The sequence below is a fragment of the Thrips palmi genome, unplaced genomic scaffold (assembly GCF_012932325.1).
Source record: "Thrips palmi isolate BJ-2018 unplaced genomic scaffold, TpBJ-2018v1 HiC_scaffold_19, whole genome shotgun sequence".
Taxonomy (NCBI): domain Eukaryota; kingdom Metazoa; phylum Arthropoda; class Insecta; order Thysanoptera; family Thripidae; genus Thrips; species Thrips palmi.
In genome coordinates, this window is record NW_023144628.1 from 2,524,164 (window position 1) to 2,537,998 (window position 13,835).

At 65.7% G+C, this 13,835-nt stretch overlaps 1 protein-coding gene across 1 annotated transcript in view; it reads right to left on the reverse strand.

Annotated features, from left to right (window-relative positions):
- LOC117645981 (serine/threonine-protein kinase 17A-like) overlaps window positions 1-13,741 on the reverse strand; it is a 43,109-nt gene extending 29,368 nt beyond the window's left edge. Inside the window, exon 1 of the mRNA XM_034386578.1 lies at window positions 13,183-13,741. Within this exon, the coding sequence (XP_034242469.1) occupies window positions 13,183-13,328 (146 nt within the window). The 5' untranslated portion in view covers window positions 13,329-13,741. The remainder of the gene's footprint in view (window positions 1-13,182) is intronic.
- Between the last annotated feature and the right edge of the window lie 94 nt (window positions 13,742-13,835).

Below are 13,835 nucleotides of genomic sequence, written 5' to 3' on the forward strand. Positions count from 1 at the left end.
ACGTCCCTTGCGACCTCGCTCGCCAACTCGCGACGCCCTGGACCCTGGGAAGGAAAGCCTGCGGGGAGAGCGCGCACACTGCGAACAGGCCGCCAGCTTTGTGTGCTCCACGGGGCGGGCCGCGAGGCGCGCGCCGTCCTCCCGGACACGCAGGCCGCCACGCAGGCCGCCACGCAGGCCGCCACGCAGGCCGCACGCCAGGACGAGGAGGCGCCGACTTTCCGGAGAAGAGGACCAGCCCGCCGACAGACAGACGGACGGACAGGCGGGCAGGCCAAGACGGTGTATTTCGCTTCACACCATCGCAGTGAGATTCCCATACGACGCCACAATTTGCCATGCGACCGCGTCGTCCGCTTCGTTTAGGCCTCGTCACTGCCTTGTCGGCCACGGGGGGCGGGGCGGGGCGGGGCGGGGCGACGCCAGCACTGAGGCAATCGGCTGCATATCCGCGACGCCATGGGGCGCCATGGGGCGCCACGCAGCGCCACGCAGCGACGCGTAAGTCACCGCCTGACAGATCTTTTTCTGTTTCCCGGCTCCGCGGAGCGCGGCGTGTGGTGTGCAGGCTATGGAGGCGCATCGAGAACAAAAGAATAACCAGACCGAGCGCGAAGCGGATACAAATTAGAATGGGACTAAGGCGGCGGCAGGCCGGACCGGACCGGACCGAACCGCGGGCTGGGCGACGGCACGGCCTTGTGACAGATGGCTCCGTGAAGCCGAGCAGCAGAGCAGCGCGACTCGGTCAATTTTCGGAGAGACAGGCGGACGGCCGGACAGACCGGGCGGCGCCTCAAACGCGTCTTCATTGGGCCCGTCTTCCGCGTGCCGCGTGCCGCCGTCAGCTGATGCTGATCTCGAGCGAGGCACGGCGAGGAAGACGACGCGGCACTGCACTGCAAGGTGGGCCCGCCGGCCGGCAAGTGAAACCCATTGCGCAAGCGATAGGAGGGCCGACGGCCGATCAAGCCGATCTAGCCGGTGGATCTAGCCGATCTGGGCCCGTCGATCCGTTTTGCTCGGCTGCAGAGGAGAAAAGGGGGACCCGCCTCGCGCCGCCTCGCGCCAAACCACACAACGCCACAGCGAGGATGATTTATTGGAGAAATCCGTGACACGGTCGGCCAGGCCAGCGGGGCATGCAGGACGCGGAGGGCGGCAGGACTCTAGGGTCAGGGCGGCGCGGCACGGACGGACGCACCGCGCACAGTGGGCTAGAAGACCAGTGGAGGCGGCCTAAACTCCAGACGCGCTTCGAGCTCCAGAGTCACTAAATAGGACTCGAACCGAACGTGTGACCCCATCAATGGATTGCTCTCGGAACGAGGAATCCATTGGTGGGGTCACACTTTCGATTCGAGTCCAGCTTAGCGACTCTGGAGCTCAAAACGCGTCTAGAGTTTTGGCCGCCTCCACCGGTCTTCTGGTCCACTGTGCCGCGGCAGCGCGGCGACAGCGCGGCCGGCCTGCTCGCTGGGGGGTCCGCGGGGCCGCGGCCTCCTCGGCCTTCTTTCAGTCCGACGGCGCGCCGGAAGCGACCACCACGACGGCGACCACGACGGCGACGCGGGTTCGAGTCCCGGCAGCGGCGATTAGAGAAAGGACGCGCCGCTAATGGCGAGACAAGCGCGCCAATTAATGCCAATTCAGTTTCGGAGAAACAGAGGGAGAGAGACATCAGAGACAAAGACGCGGCGCCGTGCACCGCGACGCGATGCGCCGCTCGGTCCGCAAACAACAAATTACCGCTGAGGATGCACGGCGTCGACGCCCCGCCGTCGTCCCGACAGCGTAAACACGCAGCGAGCAGGCGCAGCAGGGCGGCGGCGGCGTCGCAGCCGTCGCCAAGGACAGGGCGTCGGTCGAGCCCAGGCCGTCGGGCCGGGCCGTCAGGTCGGCCTGCCGGGCCCCCTCCATGGCCCCGCCGCGGGGCGGGCAGCACTCCGCAGCGCGTAGCAGCGTAGCAGCCGCAGGGGTCCACGAACCAGGCGCTCTACGCGTCCACACGGCCAGGGCGGTGCCAGGGCGGTGCCAGGGCGGCCCACAGTCCGCCAGGCCAGGGCGAGGCGCGGCGAGGCGCGAGTCCAGCCAATCAGTGGGAGGTGTCAGGCCGCCAGCGGAGGCAGCCGACGCGCGGCGGCGTGGCGGCCGTGGCCTTCGGGACGTATACTGCGCGGACACGGCGCAGAAGCGACGCGCGAACACACACACACACACACACACACACACACACACACACACACACACACACTCTCGATATTTTAAGTTTGGATTATCCTTCCCGCGCTCAACGTTGAAATAAATCAAATTGACGGATTGACGAGACCGCAGAATCCAACAGACAACCACGCTGCTGGGCGTGTGTGTGTGTGCGTGTTAAGTGTGCGCGCTACTCTGTGTGTGTGTGTGTGTGTGTCTGTCTGTCTGTCTGTCTGTCTGTCTGTCTGTCTGTCTGTCTGTGTGTGTGTGTGTGTGTGTGTGTGTGTGTGTGTGTGTGAGAGAGAGAGAGAGAGTGAGTGAGTGTGTGTGCGCGAGCGGCTAGATTCCGGCAGGCTTTGACGAGCGGGCAATAAGACACGCACAGACACTTTCCTGGAGCGGCCCTAGCGACGCAGGCCGCAGCAGGCGAAGCAGGGAAAGGCCACACGGCCTGGCCACGGCCTAACCTCAACTCATTCACTTCCAGATTGGCATTCAACTGGCCACATTACTATTGCGATTGGCCGGCATGGTCGTTGCACGGAAGGCCGCGACAGACAGACAGACAGACCGGGGAAGTCCTGCCAGGTCCAGCCAGCCAATGCAGTCCGGCGCGAGTCGAGTCGGCCCGGTCCCGAGTGGCTAGCGCGCTATAGCGAGCCAAAGAGCCATAAACGGGAACGGGGCGGCAATGGGACAGGGCACACGACGCGAAGCCAAACCAATCAAACACGCCCGCAAAAAAAAATGAAAGGGAGGGAAATTGTTTTGAATTAAAACTATTAATGCGCAGCGGCGACACAGGCGGGCAGGCAGGCAGGCAGGCAGCACGGCGTCCCCACGCCATGCAATTAGTCGCGAATTGAGTCAGGGTGAATGGGCGTCGTCGGCGTCGTCGGCGTCGTGGGGCGCCGCGTCGTGGCGGTGCATCGCACGGCTCGGCAGGGCGCCGTCGTGACGACGTGGCCCCGAGATGCAGACAAGACGCAGTACACTTCAGTACAGGCGGCCCGGCGCACCGCCGCGCCGGCGTGCGAGCGCGTTTTCGCCCCAGTTTCCTCCGTTTTACAAACATCCCGCGCCGCCATCGCCGCAAATGAGGAAAACAATGCCGCGAGAAAAGTGTCTCCCCGGGCGGGGCTGGGCTCTGGGCTGGGCGGGGCGGGAAGCCGCGGGAGCCAAAGTGGCCCCGTTGAGAGTCTTCCGCTCCGCCCGGGGCCCGGGGCTCGGCGCGCAAGCTCGGCCCCACGCTCGCCAGGTGCCGCGGGCTGGGCGGTGTGCCGGTCGACCACCGCGTGGCGTATGGCGAGGCGCGGCGGCGCGGCGGCCGAGGGCGGGCCGGAAGGCTCCCTGTCGCGTTCCGCTCGGGTGCCCGCCGGAGTGCACACCGTCCCGGAGCCGTCCCGGGGCCCCGCGTGGGGTCCGGCCGGGACCCATGGCGGTAGTACACCATGGCGGTAACCGCGGCGGTGCCCATGGCAGTGCCCACCCACGGCCCCGCGCCGGCGACATGGCGTCTCTAAGGACGGGCCAAATAAACAGACAAGTCCGATAAACAGATCCCCCTCCCCGCTCCTCTGCCGTGTCGCTCGCGAAGGGGCGGCGCGGCGGGAGAGCCCTTCCCCACCCCCGCACGCACAAGCACGCATGCACGCACTCGGCAGGCTTCTGAAAATAATTAACTACCGGCCGGTTCACACAGCACGCCTGTCCGTCCGTCCGTTCCCATAGGGCTGCCCTGCGGGCTGCGCGCCGCGCGTTGCGGCGCCCTTCGGCGCGGACTGCGGACAAAGAGCGCAAAGGGGCGATGGCGGGCCGCGATACAGTCAACAACGAGCACGGAGCACGCCGCCACGCCGACGCCACGCCGAGCAACAAGCGTACTACACGCTAAAATTCATGGCAGCCACCAGGCGCGGATCCAGGAGGGCCGCGAAGAGTCAATGCCCTCAGCCAGCCGCCGGGGAGGTAGGCAAGCGGCAACACTTTGCGCCGGTGGGCAAGCGAAAAGAGCTACTTCGCCCCCCCCCCCTCCGGATCCGCCACTGGCCGCGACGACGCAGAGTGCAACCGCCGAGTGCAACCGCCGAGTGCAACCGCCGGGGGTAACCAACCAGGCCGACGGAGAGCGGGTAACACCGCCGTCGCCGAGCACAACGCCCCAAGCCGGACCGGTCAGCGGCCGTCCGTCCTGTTTAGTGATCCCCCCGCCCCGCCCCGCCCCGCCCCGCCCCGCAAGGCACCGCGAGCCGCCAAAACAAGCGTTATGCCTGACGGTAATCACCATAGTTTGGGGGAATGGCTGCGGAGTCCGGAGGAATAAAGCCATGACTGCCTGCGCCCCCCGGCCGCCTCCCGGCCAGGCCCTTAGTGGCGTTTATGTGCGCCGAGTGGCATCCAGATAAGCGAGTCAGGCCATGCGCAGCCATGGGCAGGCATGAGCCACGGGCACGGCGAGGCAGGGCACGGCGAGGCAGGGCACGGCGAGGCAGGGCACGGCGAGGCAGGGCACGGCGAGGCAGGGCACGGCGAGGCAGGGCACGGCGAGGCAGGGCACGGCGAGGCAGGGCACGGCGAGGCAGGGCACGGCGAGGCAGGGCACGGCGTGCCACCGCGAGGCGGTTAGGCGTAACGGGCCTCGCCATTATGTCCCACACCGCGGCTGGCACGCCACGCCACGGCACGCCACGCCACCGAAAGGAATGGAACGCAGACGTTTCCCACCGCCGGGCATCGCCAGGCGTTGCCAAGCACCGCGCGATGCGCTGGCCCACGGAATACCGAAAGGACCCACGAAGAGCCGCCACACGGCCGCGGTGAGCGCGGTGCGCAGCGGGACGCGGAGGGTCCTGCAGGACGAGCCTGTTCCACCCACGGAGCTCCTCCGCCCACCCAGGCAAGCGTGCCCGCGCCAAACGCCAAACCTAATGACTCGCGGATTAACTTCGAGGGCGCTAATTGCAGAGGGTTAATTGGGCGCGCCTGGCGTGCCCAGCAACGCGAATACGGCCATCCAGTCCAAGTCCATGTCCCTCTCCCTCTCTGACGAGGCAGCAAGGGTTGCTCCCCTCGAGCTGGCGCGAGTCCACCGCGCACGCGAGCGGCGGGGATCGAAGCGGCCAGACAGAGGGCGGGGTGCGCGGGGTGCGCGGGGTGGCCGCGGTGCGCGTCGAGGGCCTTGCAGTCACCCTCGCGGAAGGCGACGCGGCGCGCCCGGGCCATGCCCAGGCCATGCCCAGGCCGAGGCACGAGCAGCGGAAAAGTCGTCGAATCGGCGGCGGTGTCGAGTGTCCGGGACTCTGCGCGCCCCTCGCCGTCGGTCGCCGTCGCCCTCCTCACTCCCGACGGCGACAATGTCAGCGGATTCCTGGGCGGTCACGGCGTCACCACGGGATGCCTGCCAGCGGACGCCTCCACGGTAACACCCTTGGTAAACCTGTCCCTGCCACCATGCGGGCTGGGCTACCATCGCTGCCACCGTCGCCGAGGTGCGATTCGGTTCCCACAGGGCGCCGCCATGCGAGCCCGGAGCCCGGCTGTCCGCGTCCCGATTCCATTCGATTCGTCCGAGGGAAGGCAAAGGTAAGGCGAGAACTGCCCGCCCCGCCCCGCCCCGCCCCGTCCGTCTCCACTGGCCCCGATTCTGGGTATAAAGCCGCGGGGCCTGCTGCGTGGCTGCGAGGCTTGGCGCGTGCCGCTGCGGGCGTTGCCATGGCGTTGCTAGGCGACGCCGCGGTGCACCTGGGTGCATACCAAGTGCAGCTGCATCATTCATCCCAAGTTCGAGGCGGAAACGCGCGACAGGCGCTCGCTGCACCCAGCGGTCCCAGCGGTCCCCAGTCCCGGCAGGGCCGGCCCGACCGCCTTCCACGTTTTACTGCCGGACCAAAATAAAAGCCACTTTGGCCACTTGGGCCGCACCTGATCCGGCCGCGGTGCCTTGGCAGTGCCTTGGCAGTGCCTTGGCAGTGCCTTGGCAGTGCCGTGGTGCCGCCCAGCGGCCCAGCCCGACGCCCCGTTTCCTTACTGCGCCAATGACAGGCGGCCGGCCTTGTTTCTCGCCGTTTTACAGTGCCGCGATTCGGTTACCGCCGTAAAAATAAATAAAAGCACAAATAGCCCGTCCTTTGCGACGCCGTCGCAAAGTCGCAAACCGGAGCGGCGGCGCGGAGAGCGGAGAGCCGAGAGCCGAGAGCCTAGGCGCGGCGAGGACATTTGCATTGCAAACGGCCTGCCCGATCGCATGGCCCATCGCCTGGCCGCCGGCCGCCAAGCCCAGCCCAACACAAGGGGGCCTCAAGTCGAGTCACTCGCCATAGGCAACCCGCGTCGCTGGACCCCGCCGCGTCGACCCGCGTCGAAGTCTCCAGCGCGGAAGGAGATTGGACCGTCGCTACGCCGCGCGCCAGGGGCACGCCAGGGGCACGCCAGGGGCACGCCAGGGGCCCCACGCCCAACCTCATGGATACACGCTGGCGGCTCGCCGGCGCGGCGGGCGGGGTATCGACGCCACCGCCGCACCTGCCCTGCCCGAGGTGCCCGCGGCCCGCGGTCCCTAGTCTAGTCCCTACCCTGCCGGCGGTCGGTCCGACGCCGTGTGACTCCCACACAGTGTACCAACCTGCAACAACAAGACAAGACGGCCAATTAGAGCGCGGGCAGGCGAGGAATTAGTCACGTGGCTCCGAGCTCCGCGTCGACGCCAAGAAGGGCGGCCTGCACGCCCACGGCGTGGCCACAGTGTGGGCACGCCTTGGACAACACCGGCGGGCCGAGGCCGCGGTCGGCGCGTGGCCTACGCTGGCAGGGGCCGCGCCGCCCCGCCTGCACTTCCTGCCCGTCATCAGAAAGTCGCTCAGATCCGTTGGATAAGCGCAGGCAGCGCGGCCGGCGCAGCGATGCGGTGGCCGAGAAGAAAGCCAAAGCCTCCGAACTGGGCGAGACTCGCGATTAGAGCAGCAACCGGTCACGAGCGGCTTGGAGCGGCTCGGCCGGCACAAAAGGGCGGAAGAGAGGGGGACGGGAAGGGGGAGCATAGCCGGTGCAGTCTAACGATATCCAATGCAGAAAACGTTTCCCTGTCGCTCTCCGCGCCGGGACCGCGTTTCCCAGGCCGCCGCCGCCGCCGCGCGGAGGTCGACAACTATAGAAAGTACGTGCCGGGGCGTTCTTTCTCCCGTGTCCGACAAGTTGACTCCCACTCCATGAGTGCGTATTACTGTAACTTACACGGGGCGCACTGGCGCTGCGGGCCCCTCGCAGTGTACCAGGCAGGCACACACGGCCGAGGCACTTGCAGTCAAGTCGTCGCATTCCCATGGACCCTGCCCTGCACTCTCATTCCGAAAGTCGTTTTCGTCGCGCCGTCCCTCTTGTGCCTGTACGGGGCGATCCATGAGTGCGAGAGAGACGGCGCGACGAAAGCGACTCTCGGAATCTGTCTGCTGGACCGCGTCCGTCCCCAAAGGACGACGGCGGCGGTGGCTGCGGCGCCGCGGGGCGTGGCCGTCGTGGCCGCGGCGTGCCGCCAGCGCGGTGGGAGTGGCCGACGGCCGACGGGCTGGCCGAGTGGCCGGGGCATAGCAATGGGCAGCACGGCGCCGCAGCCTGGCCTCCGAGAGGCGCCGCGACGCCGCGACGCCGCGCCAGCCAGGCAGCTTGCGCCAGCAGCGCTTATCCAGCCCTTTACACTTCCAGGAAGTGGCCTGGCCGGCGCCTTGTTGGCGGTGCGACGCGGTGCGACGCGGTGCGACGTCCTCGCCGTCCTCCCGACCAGCCAGCGGCGCGAGCGGCGCGACGTTCCGAAAACATTCCAGCGCACACAAGCCCACAAGCGCGCGCGTCCCCGCGGCGGGCGTGACGTGAAGCACTTCTTCTCGAGGGGAATCTTTCCTGCGGGAGCAGGATCTGGTGCAGCCAGCGGGCGGGCCGGGCGGGCCGGGCGGGCCCGACGGTGCAGGAACTGGTGTTGCGGCCAGGACGGCCAGACGGCCAGCCGGGCCGCCAGGCCGGCCACAAGCAGAGGCTAGAGGCTCCGCGCACTTTCACTACGACTAGCCGCGGGACGGGACGGGCCGAGTCCTTGCCGCCTGCCTCGCTTGCCGCGCCACACACCAACACACACACAGTACGGAGTGACGGAACGGGTATGCGATATGCTTTTCCCATTCGGCCCCCTCGGCCCCGAGACACCAGGCCGGGCCACTCGAAGGCCTGCACGGCCTGCACGGCCTGCACGGCCTGCACGGCCTGCACGCGGCCCCGCGGTAAATCAATTCCCAGCAACACCTGATAACGGCACTCGGCCGAAAGTCCCGAAGTGAGGGGCCAGGCCGGCCAGGCCGTTGGCCGTCCCCGCCCACTCCACCTGCCCAGTGCCTCCAGTGCCTCCAGTGCCCGCTACAGTGTGCCCACTGCCCTTCGGCCGCCGCCCTTCACGCCGATTCTCGGAGCGCGGCTTCGGCTTGGCGGCGCGGGCAAACCCGGGGCGTGCGCTCCGCGCCAGGTGCCAGGTAACGCCAGGCGCACCAGGGCTGTGACGAACGCGTCTTCACCAGCCCGCCGACCGGTCGCTTCGTCGCCCCGTCTCTCTCGCACCCCCACGGGGCCCACAGGGCGCCACACGAGTGCGAGAGAGACGGGGCGACGAAAGCATGCGGTTCGGCCTGCAGCGGGTCACGGCGCGGGGGCAGCGCCAGGCTTATGTCACGGCGGCGCGTCGCTGCAGTCGCGGCAGTCGCGGCGCGGGGCTGTTCGTAACGCTCATGTCAGGTAGATGGATGGATGGATGGATGGATGGATGGATGGATGGATGGATGGATGGATGGATGGATGGATGGATGGATAGGCAGGTTGTGCGCGACTCCTCCGCAGTCAGCCAGACATACAGACAGGCGGGCCGGAAAAAAAGCTGCTTCAATTTCCCCTCCGGCACGTCGCGCGTCGCGTCGGGTGTACAGTACACTACGTAAGTGTACAGTGTACAGTACCCCCAGCCCCTCCACCCCTGTGCACAATGAGGCACGTCATACAAGAAAGCGCGGCACGGATTGGTTTCAAGCGGCGACAGAAAACGAATTTCTGCTGGCTGAGGGTCTATAGGGTGTGGTGGGGTGGCCCTGACCCCGAGTCGCCAACAAGGGACGGCGAGTAGGGCTAGCAGCAGCAGCAGGGCCAGAAGGGCGGCCCAACAAAACAGTCCCGCACAAGGCCGCCGCCTGTCCGCTGTCGCAACGGCCATTGTTTCATATTTTATTCATTTCATTATTTCGCTGTTTCCATCGACCGCCATCGCCGTCACCGTTGCACTTTCATAACCGTGATCGTGCGAAAGGCGTCCTTGGGGCCCGGGACCGGGACGACCAGGCCGACCAGGCCGACCCGGATGGCGGCGCTCCGATAACACGCCGCCGTGTCTGGCCAAACCGACAGCGCCGAGGCGTAGCGGCGTGCATCGACTGCATCGCCCCGCAAACGCTCTGCGAACGCTCGCTGCAACGCTCTATTGACGACGCCGACGGCGTTGAGTCCAAACTCGGGCGGAGCGTGGAGGGTGTGGCGGGGCGTAGTGGGGCGTGGTGGGGTGTGGCGGGGCAGGCCGAGGCGCGCGCAGCCTTGACAACTCGGGAAGATACGCATCAATAAATCGGCCGTAAAGGCGAGCGTCGTGGCGCGGCGTGCGGCGCGCGGCGGAGCGGCAGTGCTTTAGGCCGCCAGTGGCGGACCACCCTACAAGGAGCCAATTGCGTCCAATTGGCCAATCTCGTACTTACGCAAGAGGGTGATCACCATGCGCGGGGCACGGGACACTGGGCAGCGAGGCAGCAGCGCGCCAACGCCGGCCAAAGCCAGCGGCAGGGCCGCCCCCCGCCCCCCGGCCCGAACCTGCAGCCAGCCTGCCAGCGCGTCTCTGGGCGACGGCGACGTCGAGAGAAGCCTCCGCCGTGTGTGCCGACGGTGCCGACGCGGCCCCTAAAACCGGCGCCCGCACCGCCACCGCCGCGCAAAGGGCGCCATGCCTTTCCCTTGATAAAAGCACTTGAACCCTTATGCAACGCCCGCCGACGGCTTGCCGACGGCCTGCCTGCTGCCACCTCTGGCGGGCGGCACCGCGGCACCGCGGCGGCATCGCACCGCCACTTTCCAAAAGCACCCAATCACTGCGCCAAACTCTGCCGAGTCAGACCGCCGCGCCGCGCCGCGCCGAGTGGAGTGGAGTGCGACGCTTACGCGGCACGTCGCCGTCCCCGCCTTGTCGTCCCGCCTCCCTCGACGGCGTCGCTTTCCGCGCCAATCACGGTCCAGTCCGCCCGCCCAGCACGCCAAGCAAGCACGCTGCTTTTCGTCTCCTTCCTCTTCTTCTTCTTCTTCTCCTCGGTCGTCTGGACCGCCACGCGACGGGTTAGATAAAAGGCCATGATGCAGTCTGTCACGATGCCCCCCCCCCCTTTTCAGCTCCCCGCTCGGACGATAGCATCGGGTCATCAAGCTAAAGGGGACATCAAAAGCCAAGCCTCGCCTTCCCGAGGAGAAGAAAGTGGAAACTCTCCGCGATGCGCTATTCGCCGCCACGCGCCGTTTCCACGGATCGCGCCGTATTCAGTGCCGATTTGCTTTAGGCTCCGGGTGTGTACTACAGTGGCGTCGCAGCGTCGCACAGTGCCTCGGTTCGAGTCCAAATCGGGGTGTACGCGCGGACCAGGCGGTCCATGTAGGAGTTGGAAGCGCGCCGTCCGACGGGTGAATCACAGCGCGAGGGGCCAGGCCAGCCTTGGGCCAGTGCGTCGTCGCTGTCTCTCTCGCACCCATAGGGCGTCCCGTAGGCCCGTGGGGAGCGACGACAGGCCGACCGGGCCTGGGGAATTCGGCGGCCAAAAGTTATTGGTCCAGCCGCAGGATGGCATCCCGCAGCACCCAGCCAGCCAGCCAGCCAGCCTCACCCACGTCCAAACAAACGTCCGGCCCTCGGCCCCTCCGACACAATACACAGCCCGTCCCGTAGTCCCGTCCGGCCAGAGTCATTAGGTTTTTGATCCCCCTGTAAGCTGTGGCTCGCTCCTTGTTCCACCGCCTCCCTTTGTCCACTCGCTCCTCATCTTATTTTCAATCCTTCCATCCCGCCTGGCTACGCGCTACGTGTACTGTACGCCCCGCCAGCCGATCCGCCCCGAGTTTGATTCATTCCCGCGTGCATATGGTGGCCGACAGGTGAGTCAGTCAGCCAGGCAGCCAGCCCACTTGGCAGCACGACACAGCAGTGTAACAGTTTAACAGTGTAACGGCCCCTGGAGTGGACCTTAACCTTCTTCTCCTCCTCCAGGCCGCCCCGTCCGTCAGGTTTGGCCCGCATGCCAAGACGGCCCCGGCCGCCCTGGCCGCCCCGGCCCGGGGGGCTGCAGGCCCACTCCGAGAACTTGCCTTTCTCTCTCGCACTCGAGGGGCGTCCCGTAGGGGTGCGAGAGAGACAGCGCGGCGATCAGGCCGCCGGCACGGCCGCCCCGCCCCCCTTCCCGCCAGCGCCCCGGGGCCCGGGGCGGACTTGGCACATTGTCCCTCCAATAAGTAGTCCGCCGGACACTGGCGCGCCGCGCCGGCGTGTCATTTCGCCAGGATAATGCCAGCGGTGTGCAAGAGTGGCGCCGCGGAGCCGCGGCGAAGCCACCCCGGGGCCTTCCTCGCCGTGGCCGAGGGCGTCGTCGTCTTTTACGAGGACGCCGTCGCACCGGCCGGCCGACTCGGATTCCGACCAGATTAACTCCAATAAAAGCAGCGCGCTGTGATTGGCAAATAACACGCCAGCGGCCGGCCGGCCGGCCTGCCTGCCTATGCGATGCCCAGGATGGGCGACTCCGAAGGAACGCGCCGTCGCTCCCAAAGTCGTCTCTGTCGCTTCGCCTCACTCGCACCTGCACGGGACGCCCCATGCCAAACGACTCTCGGGTTCAGTCTGCGGAGGTGCGAGTGCGAAGGCTTCGTGTCGAAGGGTGGCGAAGGGGGCGCCTAAAGCGCCTCGGGGAGCTTAGCGCCCCCTCCCCCTCCCCCACACGGGAGCCCAGGCTGGGGCACTTGCTTGACCCAGCGTGCTGCCACCGCGGGCGATGACCGGAACAGAAAAGAGGGGGAGGGGGGTGTCCAGTGTAGACCCTGCTAGTCCCTGCACCGCACAACGGTAAACTCACACGGCCCTACGCTGTCATCCGCGCGGCCTTGATTGGCTTGCGAGGACAAAGAGGGAGGCGAGGCCGGTGTGACAGGTGCCCTGGAGGCCCTGGAGGCCCTGGAGGCCCTGGAGGCAGCCCGGGCTGCCAATTTCGTTTCGAAACGCCAGGCGCTCGGCAGGGTGACAAAGAAAATATTTTTTTTAAATCCAAGCGTCGAGGGAAAAAATGGGAAAGGATAAAATGAGACAAAAATCGTTTCAACATATAAGAAGGAGCAATCAAATTAATAATACCATTGCATGACAGGTTGGAATTGAAATACGTGTGTGGTGCAAACAAATGGATTATGTTTCCTCAAAATTTTACATTTCCTTTGAAAAGAAAAGAAACTTTCAGATAGCCAACTTTTTAGAGAAATGCCAGATAATGTAGACAGACTTTGTGACTGTTTCGACGTGAATTTCAGCGGCAGCGCTCCGTGCGGGTTGGGTCGGATCCAGGGGTTTGGCCGTTACACCGACCGTTGGCGGCGGTTACTTTTGAATGTATGGAGGCGTATAAAAGCAGCAAGAACTGACAGCCGAAATCGAGGAGCAGCCAAATTGATAACGGTGGGTAAAGTTCCTGCTGACACCGGCCGACACCAAAACCAGCAACATGTCAACGGCCCAACGGCCGCGGGGGGAGGGGCCGATGAACGCAGCTTTCCCACAGGACTGTACATAACCTCTACTGGAGCGACGCGCAACTCATCCAGCTGTGAGGCACAGCGGCACAGCCGGGCACAGCCCGCGACGAACGGGTTGCTAAGCACACTCACCTCGCGAACGGTGTTTGCTCGACATGGTAGTAGTTGGAGATAGGCTCGTTCTTGATGAGTGAAGACAGGAACTCTTCGGAAACACTCAGCAGACCGTCGTGGTTGGTATTCAATGAAATACCAGCACCAAAACTGAATTTAGCCATCTTGGAAAAAATGTTTTACAAGACTTCAACTTTGTCACAGGGATGAACACTTATTCCAGATCTGCAGAAATCGGTCCGGCAAAGAAAATTTACATGTCCACCACTGCCACAACACGACCGTTACAGCGCGGAGCTCCAACTGACGCCGAGGCCGAGGTAACCAAGCACCAAACAAAGTGTCGGCTCGGCTCCGGCGGTTGTTTGGCGCTGGGGTTATGAAGCGTTCAGCCCGCTCGGAATTCCCTGCACAGGGCTGTCTCCGGTCGAGTGGGCTCAGCGTTCGCGGCAACACACTTTTCGGTTCACCAGTCTCACAGAAAAGAAGAATCCATACGTCCGAACACAACATAAACAATGGGCAGCAGACGTCCACGCATTCGGTACAACCTCCGTGGTCGCCCGCTACGACACGACTGACTCATCCCATTTCCTCCCTCCCTGCCCCTCCCCCTCCCCTGCCCCACTCCCACTCCTACTCCACCACCTCCCAGGACCCCCACCACGACC